The 19,650-nt window shown below is 43.7% G+C and overlaps 1 protein-coding gene across 2 annotated transcripts in view; it reads left to right on the forward strand.

The window, feature by feature from the left end:
• SLC35E4 (solute carrier family 35 member E4) overlaps positions 1 to 5,494 on the forward strand; it is a 55,100-nt gene extending 49,606 nt beyond the window's left edge. For both annotated transcript variants that reach the window (XM_068246426.1, XM_068246435.1), the window contains one exon: positions 460 to 5,494. In XM_068246426.1, coding sequence (XP_068102527.1) covers positions 460 to 899 — 440 coding nt within the window. In that variant the 3' untranslated portion in view covers positions 900 to 5,494. The remainder of the gene's footprint in view (positions 1 to 459) is intronic.
• Positions 5,495 to 19,650: the final 14,156 nt, after the last annotated feature.

Genomic DNA, 19,650 nt, shown 5'->3' on the forward strand with positions numbered 1-19,650 from the left:
TGCTGATTGCAAAACCTTTCCTCTCCCCGATTTACTTTCTGAAATATATCACAGGCAGCAACATCTTTAGTACTGGTTGGTGATCTCTGCGGAATGTTCGTTACTGAGCGCTCTAAGGCCAGGGTCAAACTTAGCATAATCGCATGCGTTTTCCCCATAGCACATACGGGAAAACACATGCGATTCTGCTAAGTCTGACCTTAGTCTACAGCAAGTACAATAACATAACTGGTCTCCAAGAATGTGAGGGCGGAGCTACATATCAATATGCAGTACAGCAATATTTAGCTATAGGAAGGGTTTGTTATGCTGAAACCAGAATATTTCATGTAAACGTGGGTATCCGGATTCATTTTCTGCATTCTACAATATGTTCTTACAGTTCCTCTTTAAACATGTTGTTATACTTTAATAGATTTTAATACCAGTGTTATAATGAGTGTTTTTTGTTTTCTTCAGGTTCACTTCTGAAAGAGGAGAACATTCACTCTGTCACACTGCTGTACCTGATGTCTGTCCCTAGCTTCTGCATCTTACTTGTGGCCGCAGTACTGATGGAGAGAGGGGTGGCCTGGGAGAGCCCACCTGACAGTGACAATAGACTTTGGCTCTTCATTCTTCTTAGCTGCTTAGGTTCTGTTCTTTACAACCTTGCAAGCTTCTGTGTCATCACCCTGACCTCAGCTGTCACCATTCATGTACTGGGCAACCTCAGTGTGGTGGGGACCCTTGTGTTGTCCAGAGTTCTCTTTGGAAGCCATCTGACAGTACTTAGCTACACGGGCATTGGCCTCACGCTAATAGGGATGTGCATGTATCATAACTGTGACTCTATAGTTAAATACATCAAGTCAAGGAGGCCTGTGTGTGATACGGAAAGACAAACAAAGTCTGAGTAATATATTTCTGCTGGTCCTTAAATAATGAGATCTGTTAATCAGTGGAAAGTCCAGAGGTACTGCCTCTGCCTGTGAAGCACGAGGTCATGAATATGATCCTCCGGGTCAGAAAGAAAAAAAATGAGATCTGTTTGCATCTATTGACCTGTTTAATAAGCCCTGCAGATAAATAGGGCCTTTACTATCAAATAGCACATTCACTGTATCAGAGTGAAGATTCGGCCATGCCAAAGCTTAGGAGGCATCAATGGCTGGAAGTGTTTCTTTCAAGAAACGATTTATTAATATAGAGTTCTTTTCTAGTTTTCTCTGTTTTTTCAGGGGAATTATCTATTTTCCTACTGTAATATATCCTGTGGTATGTTAAACATTATAATACATGGAAAACAGCCAACAAAAACACAGTAACTTGCTAACTGCTATAAACTAGGATTAGTCGTGTCCATGTCTAAACTCTTAGGTAGGTTATCTGCAGTGGTCTCATGTACTGTATAGGTATATACAAGTTCTTCAGTAAAGCTACTATATCTCCAGGTCTGTAATAAATTCTACTGGGGTGTGATACAGACACACGAGAGAAGCATACATCATTATTGCACAAGAAAAAGCACAATGCCATGACTAGGACTGCTACATAGTATTCAGGTATAATAATGCAAGGTACATAGCAAACTTAAATAAGTAGGCTGTGTGCACACTGACGCATTGTGCTGCAGCGTGTTGGACAATATATTCGTATAGCAAATGTAATGCAGTGGTATTGTAATGGTATGTTCACACTGGAGCGTTAGCAGTGCGGTAGAATCCGTCAGCATAGTGTGAGGTATGCTGTGTGTGGTACTGGGTAATGTGCATTGAGGCTGGTTTTATACCTGGTCAGAGGGTTGCAGTGCTCCACCCCTCTTGCATCGCAACACCAAAGAAAAATTGACTCATATGACCTTGCGCCGACAGGGTCATATGCATAGTACGGAATGCCACTCGCATGCCAGTGACATACTTCCTGCTGGACAGGAAGTACGTCACTAGGAAGGCTTCCCCATCGTATTTGAGTGGTTTTGCGCATGTGCGGTACACTGCCACCAACAAATGTAAATTGTTTCGGTCAGGCACTGACTTCAATGCATTCCTCCGCCGCCGAAGTCACGAGACATGTTGTTGACTTTGTCGCGGGTCGGCAGCGAATCGGAAGCTTCCGCCGTGATGCGTTTAGTGTACGGGGCCCCATACACTTTCTTTGCTGTTGCGTTACCTTGCGTGCAGAAAGGTTAACACAAAAAAGTGTAAAAGGAGCCTGGTAGATGCAGTGAAGTATACTTTTCATGAACTGTATGCTTCACTTTTTCCCTGTTATACAGGGTACACAACGCAACACCGAAGTGTGAACCTAGCCTTAGGATTACAGAGCAAAGGTGTGCAGAAACCTAATAAGTTGATATCTGTGTGGAAAACTTCATATATAAATTATTATTAGTTTGAGACATACAGGTTGTAAAAGTTATTAGCAAACATTGCTTTTATTATAAAAGTTGCCTTTGGCCCCCACCCCTTCCCCACCTGCTTTTATTTTAAGCTATCCATGCAAATAAATGCAACAATTGCTTTTAAAGTGGTCACAAAAAGAATCTAATGCAGTCTTTTCCAATTAATCGATAAAATGATCATATTTTAAAGTCATCACAATTGATCAATCATTCTATTCCTGCTGGTTACATTTTGCATAGAGGACGTCGTTTTATCACATCAAAAAATGCTGCCAACATTAGCGTGATGGAGCCTCCCCTGCTCAGAAATTCTGGGAGTTTAGCTGCCCTTAATTATACTCTCATTTTCAGCAGCCTAAATCTATTGAACTTATCATAGCAGAAAAAAAATGGCTGAAGTGGTAAATAAGGCTACTTTCACTTTCTCTTGGAGCCTTATGTAAATTGCACTGACAGGAAGGTGGGCATCACTTAACACAAAATTGCTCGTTTGATATTTATAAATATGTGTTAGGCACATCATTAATATTGTACCATATCTTTACCACTTCATAATAATATATATTCAGTTCAGTGTACCCACAAAAAAAGATTGTGTTATACAATGAGCCACCAATTGTAGCCTCTTTTTTAATCGGGATGCAGGAATATACTTTGGCTTTCTCATAGGTCAGCCAGGTCACATGATGTTTTCAACATCAACTAACCCAAAAGGTGCCAAGGATGAGCAGGAAGAGGAAGAAAACCACTGAACACAATGTATACATAGGCCACAGTGTATATTGTGCCCCACTGTGACGTCCAATGCTGCAGGGAGGCAGTAAAGCCATTTTCTGCTCCACACAATTCAATCCACTTTTCAGATAACAATCAGAGAATCAGCAAGAGGCTGTCTCTAGTGCACTGGTGAACTGCAAATACCTGGCTCGCTGCATTTTCTGTTTGAATGGGTTTCTCTCCCACTCGGACTTTAGAGGTACATAGGCAGTGATGCCTATTTCAGAGGTCACAGAAGTGGGCCTTGCTCTGAATTGTGGAATTCTGTGCGGTAAGATAGCGGCTGGCAATAGAGGATGTGACCGGTGTAGTGGGCTGTAAGGGCTAGTACCCACGAGCGGTTAGGGATTGCTTTAAATCGCTAGCGATTTCCATAAACGCTTTGCCAATGTAAATGGGTAGGACAGACTCCACTAGAGCAATTGCGATTAGGGAAATTGCAATTGCAGCACATGCAGCATTTTGAGAGCATTTCCATTCTAATGTATTGTATAGGAGCAGGATAAATCACTCCCAAAATCACTTGCAAAGCGCTACCACAAATCACTAGCAATCGCGATAGCGCTTTGTAGTGGGTCCCAGGCCTCAGAGTGCTTTCCTCAGGGGGTGCCTTGGTGGGAGGGTTTTTAAATGGTTTGTCTACTTGAGGTTTGTGCAATAAATCTTTATACTGTTATAAGTACCTGCTGTTGCAGTTATGTATATTGGGATAGAAAGAGAAACCATAACCAAGAATTGAACTTCAACTCAACCCCCTTTCCCATGAGAAATCTGTTCCTTTTCTCAAACGGATCATCAGGGGTTTCTGTATGGCTGATATTGTGGTGATACTCCTCCCACAGTGATGTCAGGACCATGGTGCTGAGATCACACTGTGGAAGCCTTATTGCATTGTGGGAAATAACAGTCTTATACAGCGGTTTTCAACTGCCTAAAACACAGTAAAAATGTCACCATGTGATAAATGTCAGAATGTAAATCGGGAAGAGGAAAGATTTTGCCATGGGCAAACACTGACTAAGGCCTGGAACCCACTACTAATCGCAAATTGCTAGCGTTTTTAATTAGCATTTCCTAAGTGATTTCATGAGCCTTTTCCGGCGATTTAGGTAGTGATTTTCAAAAGTGTAAGCTTTTCGGCATTGATTGTGATAGTGATTTGCGATTAGCGATTTTAATTCTGATTGGTCCTCTCAATTATTTTTTTACAGTAATTTCAATTTGCACACAAATCACTTTGTGTAGCAATTCATGAGCGATTTGCCAGCGCTTCAATACTTAATATTAAAGAGCGCAAATGCTCCCAAGATGCTGCATGTCCTGCGATTGAGATTTTGCTAATCGCAATCGCTACTGTGGAATTTGTTACATTCACTTACATTGGCAGAGCGTTTAGGGAAATCACTAGCGATTTAAAGCGCTCCCTAAACACGTTTAAAAAAGTGCTCTAGTGGGTTCCAGCCCTAAATCATTTATACACAATTATTGGAAAAATTAAGCAGTTTTTTATGACATTATTTTCACTGGAGTTCCTCTTTAAGGCCCTAAAAGCAGCAGGTCTCTGTCACTTTATAAACAGGCTCTTTAGTAACATAACTTGACAATAAGAGACGGTACAAGCTCTTAGGAGGTAAATGGCTGTGAATAAAATACAAAACTCTATAGCCATCTGTAGGGATGGTCAATGAGATGCAAATAAGTTGATGAAGGATCATGCAAATTTTATATGCAGCTTTAATATAGACCAATCAAATTTTACCTCAGCAGGATTTGATTGGGTCATTTTCAAGCTGCATAAATGAGCATACAAAATGTACATAATGCTGCATTAAAACAAAATTATTTGCATCTCATTGACCTTCCCTATCCATCAGTTCAGACTTCATCTTTAAAGTGAACCAGAGACGAAGCACCCTCATGTATTTTACCATATATATCAGTGGCAGTGTTCTCCCCAGAATCTGTTTCCAGTAGGGTGGCATGAAAAAGTAGCCGGGTGGGGTGAGATGAGAAATTGTAAGGCCGGAGCTTTTCTGGACAACTCTGCTTACAAGAGAGGAGGAGGTGAGCCGTTGACAGCCGGGTGCTCACCAAAACTAGCCGGGTGGAACACTGAGTGGGAACATTAGAGAAAACCGCTACCCTGCTCTCTGTTTCATTCTTCACTGTTCAGCCTGCTTGCTATCAGCCCTGATAAAATCCCAGACTGAGCATTCAGTCTGGTTTTGCTCAGGAATCATTATAGCTTTGTCTGTCTTCTCTGATGTCTTTTCATGCCAGAGCCTGCCCCCTTCTGGCGCTCAGGCATCATTATAGCAAAGCCAGACTGAATGCTCAGTTGGGGAGGTTATCAGGGCTGATAACAAGCAAGCTGAACAGTGAAGAATGAAACAGAGAGCAGGGTAGGTGTTTTCTCTAATGTTCCCACTGATATATATGGTTAAATATGAGGGTGCTTCGTCTCTGGTTCACTTTAAGCTCCAAACCGAAGCAGATATCCATGGGACTATTTTAGGTTGCTGCATATTATTGCCCTTTAAATTATCATAAATAGGGCTCAGTATATCGTATACAATAACATTCCATATTTCAGACTGGTGGTATGGCTTTTTCAATACAACATAACACACAGGCTGCTAAAAAGCCACAGTGGTAGACTAGGTGCTTTGATTTCCTATAATTATTACAATATGGTTTGTTTGGTTGATAATGCCTTTTCTCTATGTTCTAATGTTACTGCATCATATTCACTGTGAGCTGTGTTAATGCCATGTCATCAGTCAGGTCTATAATGTAATTGCCACCGCACCAATGGTTGTAGACGTGCAGGAATCCCCTTTGGAGTCACAAGACACTGTAAATTACTCCATACAATTCGCTTCTTCATTAGGCTTTTCTTTTAAAGGGTACAGCATCTTAAAAGTTCATCTGTGTGAAAGTCAAAGATGACGCACAGGCGTTTTGGGCCATACTAAGTCCTTTCTCAAATCAGGACTGACCCACACTGGGACTGGGTCTGTTCTGATTTGAGAAAGGACTGAGTATGGCCAAAACTCCTGTGCGTCATCTTTGACTTTCCCACAGATGAACTTTTAAGATGCTGTAACCTTTTAAAGAAAAGCCTAATGAAGAACCGATTTTAGATGATGTCATCAGTCAGGTGCAGGTAACTGTTAGCCATATTCCTACCTTATGTCATAATATATTGTATATTATATTGCTTTTCCTCACCCAAGTACAGAACATGTAAACTATCCAGGTTCTTAGTAGGAAATGAATATTGTATATTGTGTGACATATTGCATAGTTTAATCTAATCAGTATTACTGTATTTAGTGCCACAGTTTAGGGCTCTTCTATACAGAAGATTCTTGTACATAGTTCTAACAACAGTTCTCCTTACAGCCAGTTTATCTAGCTGTGTGTCATTTGTAGCAATTGTATTGTCACTACATGAGGTTCATACTAAAGAAGTGTAGTACTGTAGAAGGTAATAGGAGGCTGCCAAATATAAACTCAAAACACTCTCTCCTGCAGTGGCGTAGCTTAGGAGCTCTGGGCCCTAGTGTGAGTTTTACATTGGGCCCCCTCAAGCGCTCAATGCATAACAATTGATATGTAGCACCAAAACCTGCCAAGGACAGCTGCAGTGCCAGAGAGGTGTTAGCTGGGGAGGAGAACAGTCTAGTAATGGCTACAATTAATCGCATCACATTTAGAGGTAATCATTACCAACTTAGCACCAATATAAAGTGGTTGAAGGAGAGCCGCTACTTGGCCCCTTTATATCAAGGGCCCTGGTGTGGTCGCTACCTGTGCACCCCCTTAGGGTTAGGCTCATTACTTTTCAATCCGTCTACACGCATTAGCTTTTAAAGCAAATTACCCCCACAAATCCAACTATGCCCAAGTCACATGACTCCATCATCCAGTAGGAGAGGCCCTGTAGTTGAAGCCTCCTCGGTTTAAATGGAGCTGCCCTAACTCCAACCGCGCCCCCCCCCCCCTTCCAATAAACTATGCCATTCACTCCCACAAAACTTCATCTCCTGCTACAACCCAAAGAAAGATCATGGTGGATATGTCTGTGACTAACAACCACACCTCCCTTCCAATCCCAAGCAAAGGTAGGGGGTGAGTGGGGCGGGAGCTAAGCACCCTCTCAGATGTCACCATGGGAGGCCGGTCAGAGCAGTCATGCAGCAGCCCACCTTAAAGGGATACTGTAGGGGAGGTCAGGGGAAAATGAGTTGAACTTACCCGGGGCTTCTAACAGTCCCCCGCAGACATCCTGTGTTGGCGCAGCCACTCACCGATGCTCCGGCCCCGCCTCTGGTTCACTTCTGGAATGTCAGACTTAAAAGTCTGAAAACCACTGCGCCTGCGTTGCCGTGTCCTCGATCCCGCTGATGTCATCAAGAGCGCACAGCGCAGGCCCAGTATGGTCTGTGTCTGCGCAGTACACTCCTGGTGACATCAGCGGGAGCGAGGACACGGGCGTGCAGGCGCAGTGGTTTTCTGACTTTAAAGTCAAATTCTAGAAGTGAACTGGAGGCGGGGCCGGAGCATCGGTGAGTGGCTGCGCCAACACAGGATGTCTGCGGGGGACCATTAGAAGCCCCGGGTAAGTTCAGCTCATTTTCCCCCGACCCCCCTACAGTATCCCTTTAAGAAGCCAACAGAGACCAGAATGGTATCACCAGGCTGACATCATGGCCGGAGTTTTCTGGGATACCAGTGGGTATAGAGGAAAGGGGACCTGCCTTGAGGTCAGGGCTGTGGAGTTGGTACAAAAATCATCCGACTCCTTCTCCTTAGTTTATTTAAACCACCAACACCAGGTACCCAACATTGCTTTGACTCAGAATCCACAGCCTTGTTTGCTGTAGAGGGCAGGAGGGAGAAGTAAAACTTTTAAATTGTAGACAAGCTTTAAAATACATATGATAGTATTCTACATATAAAATATATTAATATTACCAGTGAGGTTTTTCTTCCTTTTCCTTGTTTACACCCTCATGCTAATCTTCTGCCTCAGATACTTTCTGAATCACTGACCAAGACCAAGCATGCAGATCCAAGCAGACTCTAGGGCAGGCATGGGCAAACTCGGCCCTCCAGCTGTTACGGAACTACAATTCCCACAATGCATTTGCCTTTATGAGTCATGACTGTGGCTGTCAGACTCCTGCAATGCTTTGTGGGACCTGTAGTTCCTTAACAGCTGGAGGGCCAAGTTTGCCCATGCCTGCTCTAGGGTCTCACTCTTGTTTTGGCTCGCCAAAATATTAACATGACAGCCAAGCAGCTGCCATTTCTTTAGGAATAAAAATTGACGCTCCCATATTATTACAGGTAAGGGATAACAGTTGTCTGGTACAATGCTGTCAGGTGCATGATAGATTGATCAGGAATCTCCCATATAGAAGCACAATAAGCCTGTTAGTCAGACATAATCATCCTGTCAGACGTTGCCATGCTGTGGAACTGTGTAAGAAAATACAACTTTTCAGAAATATACTGTGCTTGCCATGTATTATTTGTGTATTACTTTACCTTTAAACATTAAGAACACTGTGTTATATAATATTCTTGTCCAGATTCTTTCAGTGAACATGTAAACATGTATATCTTATGCAGCGTTATGCTGTTATTTCAGTAACTACTAAACATGCAACAAACTGAGCACTACCCACATTATAATGGGATATTTTGGAACTTTATGAGTACAGTGGAGACTGGAGTTAAAACGCTAGTTTATTCTCCCATTTTTAATGCCTAGGATAGTAAATGTATTGTGTTTAAATTACCTGGCTGGCTGCAAGCTGCTAGGGGAGTGGAAGTTGCTTCCCCAGCACAGAGCAGTCACCTGACCACCCCACTTCCTTCATCTCCTGAGAAAAATTGAGGGAGACATCATACTTGTGTCTGCAAGAAAATGCAGATGATTCCTTGCAAGCGACACAGGTTGCATTTTTTTTTTTAAACATACACAATCCCAGTGGTTTCTGGGAAATGTCCAGAAGGCCCATAGGAAAGCATTACTTTGCGATAAATCGTTTAACCCCACAAACTCCCCAGTGTGTCTGTAAAAGCTGTGTCTATCATCACCCTTCCCTGTCTTCAATCCGCAAACATTTTTCACTGCTTTTTTTATTTAGGCCTCTATCACAGTGGGACGTTAATACATTGAAGAATGAAGAAAGCAGAGTCCGGCACTCCAATGCAGAGGTAGTTTATTGAAGCACAGTTACAAAAGCAACCAGTTACAAGCCGCCTTTGGGACGTTAAAGTCGCATGCTATAAAAAATTATAACGCAGACTAACGCACAGCAATACAAAGTCTGTGCGACATTCACAGTGCTCACGTTGCTTTGTGTGTAACGTGTAGCAATATTTAGACTGTGCTGCATGCTGTGCGTTTAGCAATACATTTGCTGCGTTATGTGTGTTGCACATGCTCAGTAATTTTTTTTTTAAATGTAACGCATGCACCGCTTTCATTCCATCAGTATGCAACGAAAACGGCGCACCAAGAGACACATAACGCAGTGCAAAATAACGTCCAATTTGATAACCTACATGCGCTGCGTTAGGGGCACGTTGTGTGACTTTAACGTCGCATTGTGAAAGAGGCCTTAAGCTGTCTATAATAACAATAGCTGGGGTGTGGAAACTCTCTTAAAGGGAACCTGAGGCGAGAGGGATATGGAGGCTGACAGGTTTATTTCCTGTCCTGCTGATCCTCTGCCTATATTTTTAAGTGGACCTGAACTCTTGCCCAGGACAGTAGGAAACATAGAGAAAAGCACATTGTATTTAGAGAGTTTAGCCAGTCTAATTCCCTCTCATCTGTGACTGAGCACAAGTTGTAATTTGATTCGTCAGCTGACTGCCATGGCAGAGAGCTAATTGGTAAACGCAGGACGTTGACAATATGTCTGCTTGTATGGAAGCAGGAAGTAGACACTGCAGATTTATTGCAGGATTTGTATCAGCTGTAACAAAGAAATGTTTTTATTTAAAGGCTATAATGCTGTTGCTTATATTTTAGAGCAGTGAGGAAGTTCTGAGTTCAGGTACGCTTTAAGGCATTGACCCTGAAGAAACATACATATCAAAGGTCTATGACAAATCTGACAATATTAGCTGCATGCTTGTTTCATGTGTGTGATTTAGACCCTATTGACCAGAAAGATCAGTAGGACTGCCAGGCAACAGGTATCGTTTCAAAAGAAATAAGTATGGCAGCTTTCATAGGTCTCACACCTTGGGTTCCTTTTAAAGCCAATGGGTACCGCTTAAAAAATAAAAAAGTCAGATACTCACCTAAGGAGAGGGAAGGCTCAGTCCTAATGAGCCTTCCCTCTCCTCTCCCGGTGCCCTCGGTGCTGCGCTGGCTCCCCCGTTCGCGTCCGCCGCCGCAGGGACTTCGGAGGTCTTCGGGAGCACTCGGGCTTCCGAAGACGGACCGCTCCATACTACGCACACGCGCGATTGCATCATAGATGACGCTCGCACATGCGTAGTATGGAGAGGCCCGTCTTCGGGAGCCCGAGTGCTCCCGAAGGCCTCCGAAACATCCCCTTCGGCTGCGGAAGTAGCAGTATTTGACCGAACTGGTCGAATACTGCTACGGGGGATCCTGCGCGGGACCGGGCACCGGGAGAGGAGAGGGAAGGCTCATTAGGATCGAGCCTTCCCTCTCCTTAGGTGAGTATCTGACTTTTCTATTTTTTAAGTGGTAAACATTCACTTTAAGCTTGGTTGCCGCTTGTGACGGATGAAAATAGCCCATTCAGTTTAGTGCCTGCTCCAATCGTCCAATTTGTGTCCGGAGCAAATGCGTTTTCACCAAAGGTTTCTATGGGAAATGCATCTGCTATCCGAAAATTGCAGCAAGTTGCGTTCAGTTTACTGCATTGAAGCAAACCAATCCGTTTTAAATCAGAAGTGTTTTGTGTATGCTGCAGAAAACATACAGGGTGGGTGCGTTTTCTTTACAGGTGGGAACCGAGCCTTACCAGCAAATTGAGGAGCCAGGTCAGATGACCACAGCTGGCCACACTCTCCTCAGTAAGACCAAGTACAAATATAACTGTATTGCATTTACTGCTATATGCAGTACAAATGGGCAGCGTATTTATGAAGAAATCTGAGTTTATGGCTTTATTAGCGATTTAAAGGGACTCAGAGCTAGATTACATTAAACTTTTTTTTACATACCTGGGGCTTCCTCCAGCCCCATACGCTCCCACGCCGCTGTCCTCAGTCTTCCTGCAGCATGAGTACTGGGTCCCCGCACTTCCAGACGCGGCCAGCTACGCATGAGAAGTGCACCCTCTACGTATCTCTCCAGCGGCTGCTGGAGAGATATGCAAAGAGCGCACTTCTCTTACGCCAGACTGGCTGTGACTGACAGAAGTGTGGGGACACGGTGCCGGAGCTGCAGGTAGACGGAGGACAGCGGCGTGGGAGCGTATGGGGCTGGAGGAAGCCCCAGGTATGTAAAAAAACGTTTAATGTAATCTAGCTCTGGTACATTTTAAGGCAGTACATTACAGTACACACAGGGGCATATCTGGGTAATATAGAGCCTATGGCAAACACTTAAATTGCGCCCCCCCCCCCCATCTCCCCCTGCCCAGAGCCCCTTTCCCTTCTAAAAACAACATCCTTTTACGTGTACAAGTGTTATGGTTGCCTGTGTTTTCTTGGCTCGGGATATTGCTGAAGTTATTTATTTATTTATTTATTTTTTTAGAAATATCTCTTATTATTCCCTCTCTGTCCTCTTTTCCAACACTAAACCAATGGCCCCCTACATAAGTTAAGTAGCCATGTTCCCTAGATAACAGAATTAATCTGGTCTGAGTGATGTGAAAAAGCACAGGAGCAGACATGGGAACACAGCACAGGGGAAGGCATTGGGGGCATAGCACAGGGGCAGCATGGCAGCGCAGCACAGGAGCAGGCATAGGGGGCACAGAACAGGGGCAGGCATGGCAGAGCAGCACTGGGACATGCATGGGGGCACAACACACGGAGCCATGCTTGTACCCCTCTAGATACGCCTCTGAGTACACCTATTGGGAAAAATTTAAAATGCATACATATAACTTCACATTTCTCACAGAGAAAAATGCACTTTAAATTACTTTTTTCCTATGTCACTATCACTTACAGTAGACATGTATGGTAGACATGCGGCAAAAGGCATGTTATTCAAACAAGCGTGCTTCCTGCTTTAGGCTAGGTTCACCTTGGGAACTGTGTTGCGTTCCCTGTGCAAAACAGGAACACAACAGAAGAAAAAGTCGCATGTTATGTAGTCAAGCATGCTTCACTGGATCTGTTAACACACACACAATGGGCTTGATTCACTAGCGCAGCTTAATGACAGCAGGGAGCGTTATAATCCCCTGCGTACGCTATGCAGCCATAGCATGCACAGTGAAATTACGCTGTGCTCAGATAGTGTAAAGTGCGCTTCGCTACACTTAACGAGCGCTCCACCAAACCCACCCGGAGTCCGGTGGATCCTATAGCTTCAAAGTACAAGATTCCTGCACTTGATTGGCCCTGTAGGCTGCCTGTCAATGGCTCTTAAAAATGCAGAAGCCCTATTGTGGAAAAATCCTCCAGATCTATGTGACAGGTGTGACCCCTGCCTGATGGTTTGTTTGTAACACTGTGGAATGGCTGTGTAAAAACAAGGTAAGCAAACTGAAATAATGTTTGCCATTAATCCCAGTAATGTAAAGAGCTGGACCAAAGGGAGTGCTTTTTTCTCAACAAAAAGTGGAGCTACACAAAATCCCCTAAGAAGTGTCTGTGACTCCAGGAGAGCTCAGCCTGACGGCCACCAGTTATAAAACTGGAACAGGAATACAGGGAATGGATCACTAACAAGCACTTGTTAGGTCTTCCTGTTTTGTAATGTCGTAAGAGAACAGAGGCGCCAGCAGGATAAAAGGTAATAAAAATTTTAAAATTTGCTGGGAGGCAGTGGTGGACTTACCTCCGGAAAGCAGACTCAAAATACTGTCTGAATTAAACAAATAAATGTATTATTGGTACCCCAAAAGATGCTACGCGTTTCGCTTTCGCAGGCACAGCCCACTTCATCAGGCAATAAGATAGGGGACAAACAGTAGCTTGTCAGTAGCACGAATAGCGCCTCTGCAAGTGCTTGTTAGTGATCCATTTTAAAATTTTTATTACCTTTTATCCTGCTGGCGCCTCTGTTCTCTTACGATAATACTGTGTCCACCCCTGGTGGAGGGGTGACCTACCCCTACTTTCCTGATCTACAGAGAGCGACATCTTAATCCTGAGTGAGGACAGGCCTAATCTGCTCACCTGCATCTACAGTGGTTGCCTAAGAGGTAACCCATGTTTGTGAGTAAATTCATCTCACACTTACATTTATCCACGGTTTCCAATAAATACTACACTATATTGGGCTCTCGGTGTTTCTTATTTATGTTTTGTAATGTGAATAGGCAGAAAAAAAATGACAGTTAGTTGAGTTCGCCGAATAGAAACGAGGTGAGAAATTTTGCAGGAAATGAATTAGTCATCCTGATTGAATATGGGTATCAGTGGCTATAGGCTTTGTTCATGTTATAAATCGCTATCGCAAACGCTGAGTGATTTATACTGTGATTTTTGAAGAGCTTTTCTGTACGATTTGAGCGTAGAAAAGCGCTTTTCTAAGCGCTTTTGCTCAGCATTGTTTTTTTCACTTCCTGACGTCAGTCAGGAAAGGAACTCTTTCACCTGGAAACGAATAATTACAATGTATTTATTCATAAAAGCGCTAGAAAAATAGCTATACAAAGCGCTTGAGTGCTTCGCGAATTCCCTATATCTTCCTTTGCGCCAAAGCGCTCAGAAAATGGTACATGTAGCGCATTTGTGATTTCAATGAAATCGAAACGCTTACGTGTGAACACTGTCATAGTAAATCATTACACAAGCGCTTTTAGGGCAATTTGCTAAATCGCCAGTGCTTAAAAAAAAATCAGCAAGCTGATAGTGTGAACAAGCCCTTAGGCTACGTTCACAGGGGCGTCTTTATAAGTCATCTTTATAAGTCATCTTGCCGCACTGCAATGCACCAGCTATGCGTCAGTCACCATGCGGCGTGTGTGTTGCGGTGTAACAGTGTGGGGCAAAATGCACACGTTAACAGTGAAGCATACTTTTCATTACATGTATGCTTCACTATTAGGGATGAGCTTCTGAATTCCATAGAATTGGCTTTTCCTGTCTGTAATCGTATTTGGAAGTCAGAATTTTTGTGGCAATAGCACCATTACCAAGACTTGAAAATTTTAGGCCAATCACAAGACACGGAAAAATTTTAGGCCAATCAGAGAATGCGGAAGTGTACCGTGGTTACCAATCGGAAGTGCTAATTGCACATAATAATGTACATCTGCAAAAAATAGCATATTCCACAAAACTACGTATTTTTTCTTTAGCATGAACCAACTTTATTGCCAAAAACAAAACAAAAAATTCACAGGAATTGGAAAGCCGGAAATTCAAATTTTCACAGAAATCCATGCAAATCGGGAAGACACTTATCAGAATGTGGTATTTTGTCATAATCGGTAATCTGCATTTCTGACCATCCCTGTTTAATGTATGCGACACAAAGCATCGACAACATGCGGTGTAGCTTACGTGTTGCATTGCGTTACTGCGGTTACAAGGAACACTTTTACTGTAAACATAACCTATTTAGGCCTTTTTCACATGGTAGACTGAGGCTAGGTTCACAGTGGGATGTTGTGTTGTGATGCGACATTTAAGATGGTCAGAATAAATGAGCGTTATCACGCGAACGCGAATTTTTGCACACGGTAACCGTTTTTTTGCGGGCGATAACCTGTTTTTACGTGAAAACATGCTAAAATGCGCGCAAAGCACTTTTTCACAGCCGTGATTACAGTTATCATTGCTTTGTGAATCAACCCCAATGTATTTATTCATCAAAGTGCTGGGAAAATTGCTATACAAAGCGCTTTGCGATTTCCCTATACCTTCCATTGAGCAAAAATGCTCAGAAAATGGTACAGGCAGAAACGAACTGCTCAGATGAGAACACTCTCATAGGCAATCATTGCACAAGCTTTTTAGGGCGATTTTCAAAATCACCAGTGCTTGAAAAAGGTGTGAACGAGCCCTTAGGGGGCCTAAGGGCTCGTTCACACCTTTTTCAAGCACTGGTGTTCACACTGCACGCATTTCCAGCTGTGTTTTGGGAATGCGTGCAGGAGGTCGACACGCCCAACATCAGACAGTGCATAGAGTGCACCGTCTGATGTTCACACTGCATGCGTTCCGGACCAGTGCGGTCCGGGAACGCATGCTGCACGCATTTTTTCCAGAAACGCGCAGCTGACCCATTCACTTCAGTAAATGGGGTCAGCCACGCAACGCATACAAACGGGGATGGCGTGCGTTCGTATGCGTTGCGTTCCGAGCGCATGGCCGTCCATGTTTGCTAATGTGAACAGGGCCTAAATGCGTTGGTATGAGGTTTTTGTTTCTCCATAGGAGTGCATTGTGAAAAAGCTTTCAGTTAAAACACATATAGTGGGAATTGAGCCATAGGAAACCATGGAAATTACTTTGAAAATCAGTTGTCTTTCAGTTATAACTGACTGCAACTGATTAAAGGACAACTATCAAAGTTAACTAAAATTCTAAATGCCACATATTTCCAGTAATTACTGGCAAACAGCAATACAAAGGTTTTTCTTTCATTGTTTCATTTTTTTATGTGAAGAAAAAATTACAGCGAGCAAAAACGCCTGGAAAACCGCTCTGATCTAGCGTTTTCCAGAACGGTTTAAGCTTTTCCTATACTTTACATTGAGGCAGAAACGCTTCTGCAAACCGCAAAAGTGCTGCAGGACCCACGTTTGTGGTTTGCTAAAAACCTCAAACCGCTGGTGTGCACCATCCCATTGAAATACATTAGCCAAGTGTTTTCACACGCGGAAGCGGTTTGCAAAACGATACAAAAACCGCTCGGTGTGCACCAGGCCTCATACTGTGACTGGGATCTCTTTAGAATGACAGAAAGTAGAGATATAGCATCAAATATGTGTAAATAACTCATCAGCTGCAGCTCTGTGTGTTCCTGAGTTTCTCTCTCTGGCCTGGTGCACACCAAAAACCGCTAGCAGATCCGCAAAATGCTAGCAGATTTTGAAACGCTTTTTCTTTTGTTTCTGTAGCGTTTCAGCTAGCATTTTGCGGTTTTGTGAAGAGTTTTTGGTGTAGTAGATTTCATGTATTGTTACAGTAAAGCTGTTACTGAACAGCTACTGTAACAAAAAACGCCTGGCAAACCGCTCTGAAGTGCCGTTTTTCAGAGCGGTTTGCGTTTTTCCTATACTTAACATTGAGGCAGAAACGCATCCGCAATCCAAAATCTGCAGCAGCCCGGGAGTTTGTGTTTCTGCAAAACGCCTCCCGCTCTGGTGTGCACCAGCTCATTGAAATACATTACCCTAGCGGATCCGCACCCGCACGCGGATCGCAAACCGCAGCAGAACCGCTCTGGTGTGCACTAGGCCTCTCTCTCTCTCTCTCTCTCTCTCTCTCTCTCTCTCTCTCTCTCTAGGTTGGGGGGAAGCATCCAAGAACAGGAAAAGTACAGGTCCTTCTCTTCAGATCCTTCTCTGTAGCTAAAAGAACCCTTAGCTGTTCTCAAATGATCTGTGAAAAAGCAATGTGTGTGGGCAGTGCAGAAACAAACAGTGGCCCAGTGCACACCAAAAACCTCTAGCAGATTCGCAAAACGCTAGAAGTTTTAGAAGCAGATTTTCAGAGCGATTCTAGACATGTGCAGAGGGATTTTCTAAACATGCCTAGCGTTTATTGGAGCGTTTTTGTGTAGCAGATTTCATATATTGTTACAATAAAGCTGTTACTGAACAGCTTCTGTAACAAAAATGCCTGGAAAACCGCTCTGATCTAGCGTTTTCCAGAGCGGTTTGAGCTTTTCCTATCCTTTACATTGGGGCAGAAACGCATCTGCAAACCGCAAAAATGCTGCAGGAGCCACGTTTGCTAAAAACCTCAAACTGCTGATGTGCACCATCCCATTGAGATACAATAGCCAAGCATTTTCACAAGCGGCAGTGGTTTTGAAAACGCTACCAAAAACGCTTGGTGTGCACCAGCCCTAAATCATTTCTCTGTGAATAGTGACAGAGAAGTGGAACCTAGCTACATGGTACAGCTCTAGCCCAGACACAAGCTGTTACAAAAGCTTATAAACAAAACATTTTTCCACACAGGCTGTGAACAGAAACTTCTGAAAAGCTTTCTAATGTTGCAGTCTAAAAGCTCTATAGGTATGCGGGGTTTACAGCAGGACAGTTTCTTTGATTCTTTGATAGTTCTTTTTTAAGTGTAAAGGACCCTAAAGCCTCATATACACACACACGACTGTCACTAGAATCAGAACTTGGTCCTTCGTTCAAGAGTATGGGGCCAAGTTCTGTACAGACTACAGGCTAACACTGGGTACTGTTGCTGTTGAGGTGGAGGATTGAAGAAGGTGCAGCACATGACAGAGCAGGTGGAGTGAGTAGAAGAAGTACAATGATCTCGGCCTGCACTCAGTTGAGTGCTGATGTTCAAAAATAAATAGATCTTAAAACAAGTTAAAATAAATAATTAAGATTTATGTCAGGAAAGGTAGCAGTTTCCTTTTAAATTTCCTACAGGCTGGCAGATGCCACTGGTAGTGATGGTCAATATGATGCAAATAATTCAGAGTCCATGCAGGATTATGCAACTTTGTATGCAAGTTTATGCAGCATGGAAATGGCCCAATCGAATTCCACCTTAGCAGGATTTGTTTGGTTCCGCAACAACACAGAATTATTAGCATCTCACAAACATCCCTAGTCACCATTATCAGCTTTACAAATTGTGACATAGCAGTAATAATACCAGGAGACATTATTCACATCTCTCATCTTCATGTTTTTAAGGAATAAAGAGCTGTTGAAGGAATGTTTGGGATTCGTTCAGGCCTGCCCTGGAAAATTCCACGAAAGTTACAGCAGCTGAATTTCTATTTTAGATACTAAAGTGAAAATACTTATTTGTGAAGACATGTAGAGGATGTAAGGTCATCGGCAGTGCACCGCTCTCCAGCAAGGACATCAGTCACAGTTTACCATTACACGTGTTCTATGGGCAAACACTGACTGCAATGCCTGCATGCCAGTAATGCCATGCTCATAAAAGGTTTCCTATAAAGCCTGCTTAACAATTGCAGTTCTGAAGAGTGTATCAGTAAGGGCCCATTTCCACTAGCCACCGCGCGCGGCTGTGAGACGCGCAGTGGCACTTCCTGGTCAGTGGGCAAGGCTATGGGATTCGCAGCCTCCCGCACGAAACCGGACGGCAATGTCAGCCGAATTGCTAAGGCAAGCGATTCGGCCGGCGGGTGCCATAGTTTCCTATGGCAGAGTTTCCCCGCGCGGTTTGCCTACGGGGAAACTCTCCGAATTTGGCCCGGTTTCCGCGCTAGTGGAAACGGGCCCTGAGTTTTAGGCCCCTTCACACTAGAAGCGCTTTTCTGAGCGCTTTGTGATTGATTTAGCGCTTTTTAAAAATCGCTGCCATTCCTTTTCATTAAAATTGCTGTGAAAAATCGCCGCGATTTTGCGATCGCGAAAATCGTATCGATTTTTACCGCAATTTTAATGAAAGTGAATGGGAACGATTTTTAAAAAAGCGCCAATTAATCACAAAGCGCTCAGAAAAGCGATTCTAGTGTGAATGGGCCCTTATTGTCCTCTAAAACCATTGAGCAAACAAATGGCCCTGTACACACAAATAGTGGTATAGTAGCAATAAAGGTAGCCATAGTCCTGACGATTATGGGCAGATTCAACAATTCTACATTAAATCTGATTAGAGATAAATATGTCTCTTGTCGCAAAGCTGCCCATATACTACAGGCCGATTCTTGGCCGATTTCAGCATGTAATCGGCTTCAGGGAATCGGCTGAGCCCGCTGCATCCGCACCACCAATGCCCCCAATGTATAAATGTGCCCCCCCCCCAAAAAAAAACAGCCGCTGTTTCGCCACACACCCGACCAACCAATTTTGGCCCGAAATCTTGCAGCTTGCACAATCGTCAATGCAACCAATTTCTTTCCCAAAATTGGTTGCTTTGTCGGTCGGGCATGCACTTGCCTGATGTATGGCTACCTTAAAGGACTTACGAGGCCAAAATGGCTAAAAAAGCCAAGTACCTGCAAGATGTTTAAAAGCACGGAGGACGCCGTCTGCGCCCTCCGTGCAGTTCCGCCGGGTCCCCTTCCTGAGATCGCCCCCCGTGCCGATTGCGACCCCACAGGCGGGGTCGGGCTCTCGTTCTGCTCCCAATATGGCTGCTTCCTCTGGCCGCGGCTGCGCAGTCCGCCTGGCAGCGAGTGCGGC

Source organism: Hyperolius riggenbachi, chromosome 1 (genome assembly GCF_040937935.1).
Source record: "Hyperolius riggenbachi isolate aHypRig1 chromosome 1, aHypRig1.pri, whole genome shotgun sequence".
Lineage (NCBI taxonomy): Eukaryota > Metazoa > Chordata > Amphibia > Anura > Hyperoliidae > Hyperolius > Hyperolius riggenbachi.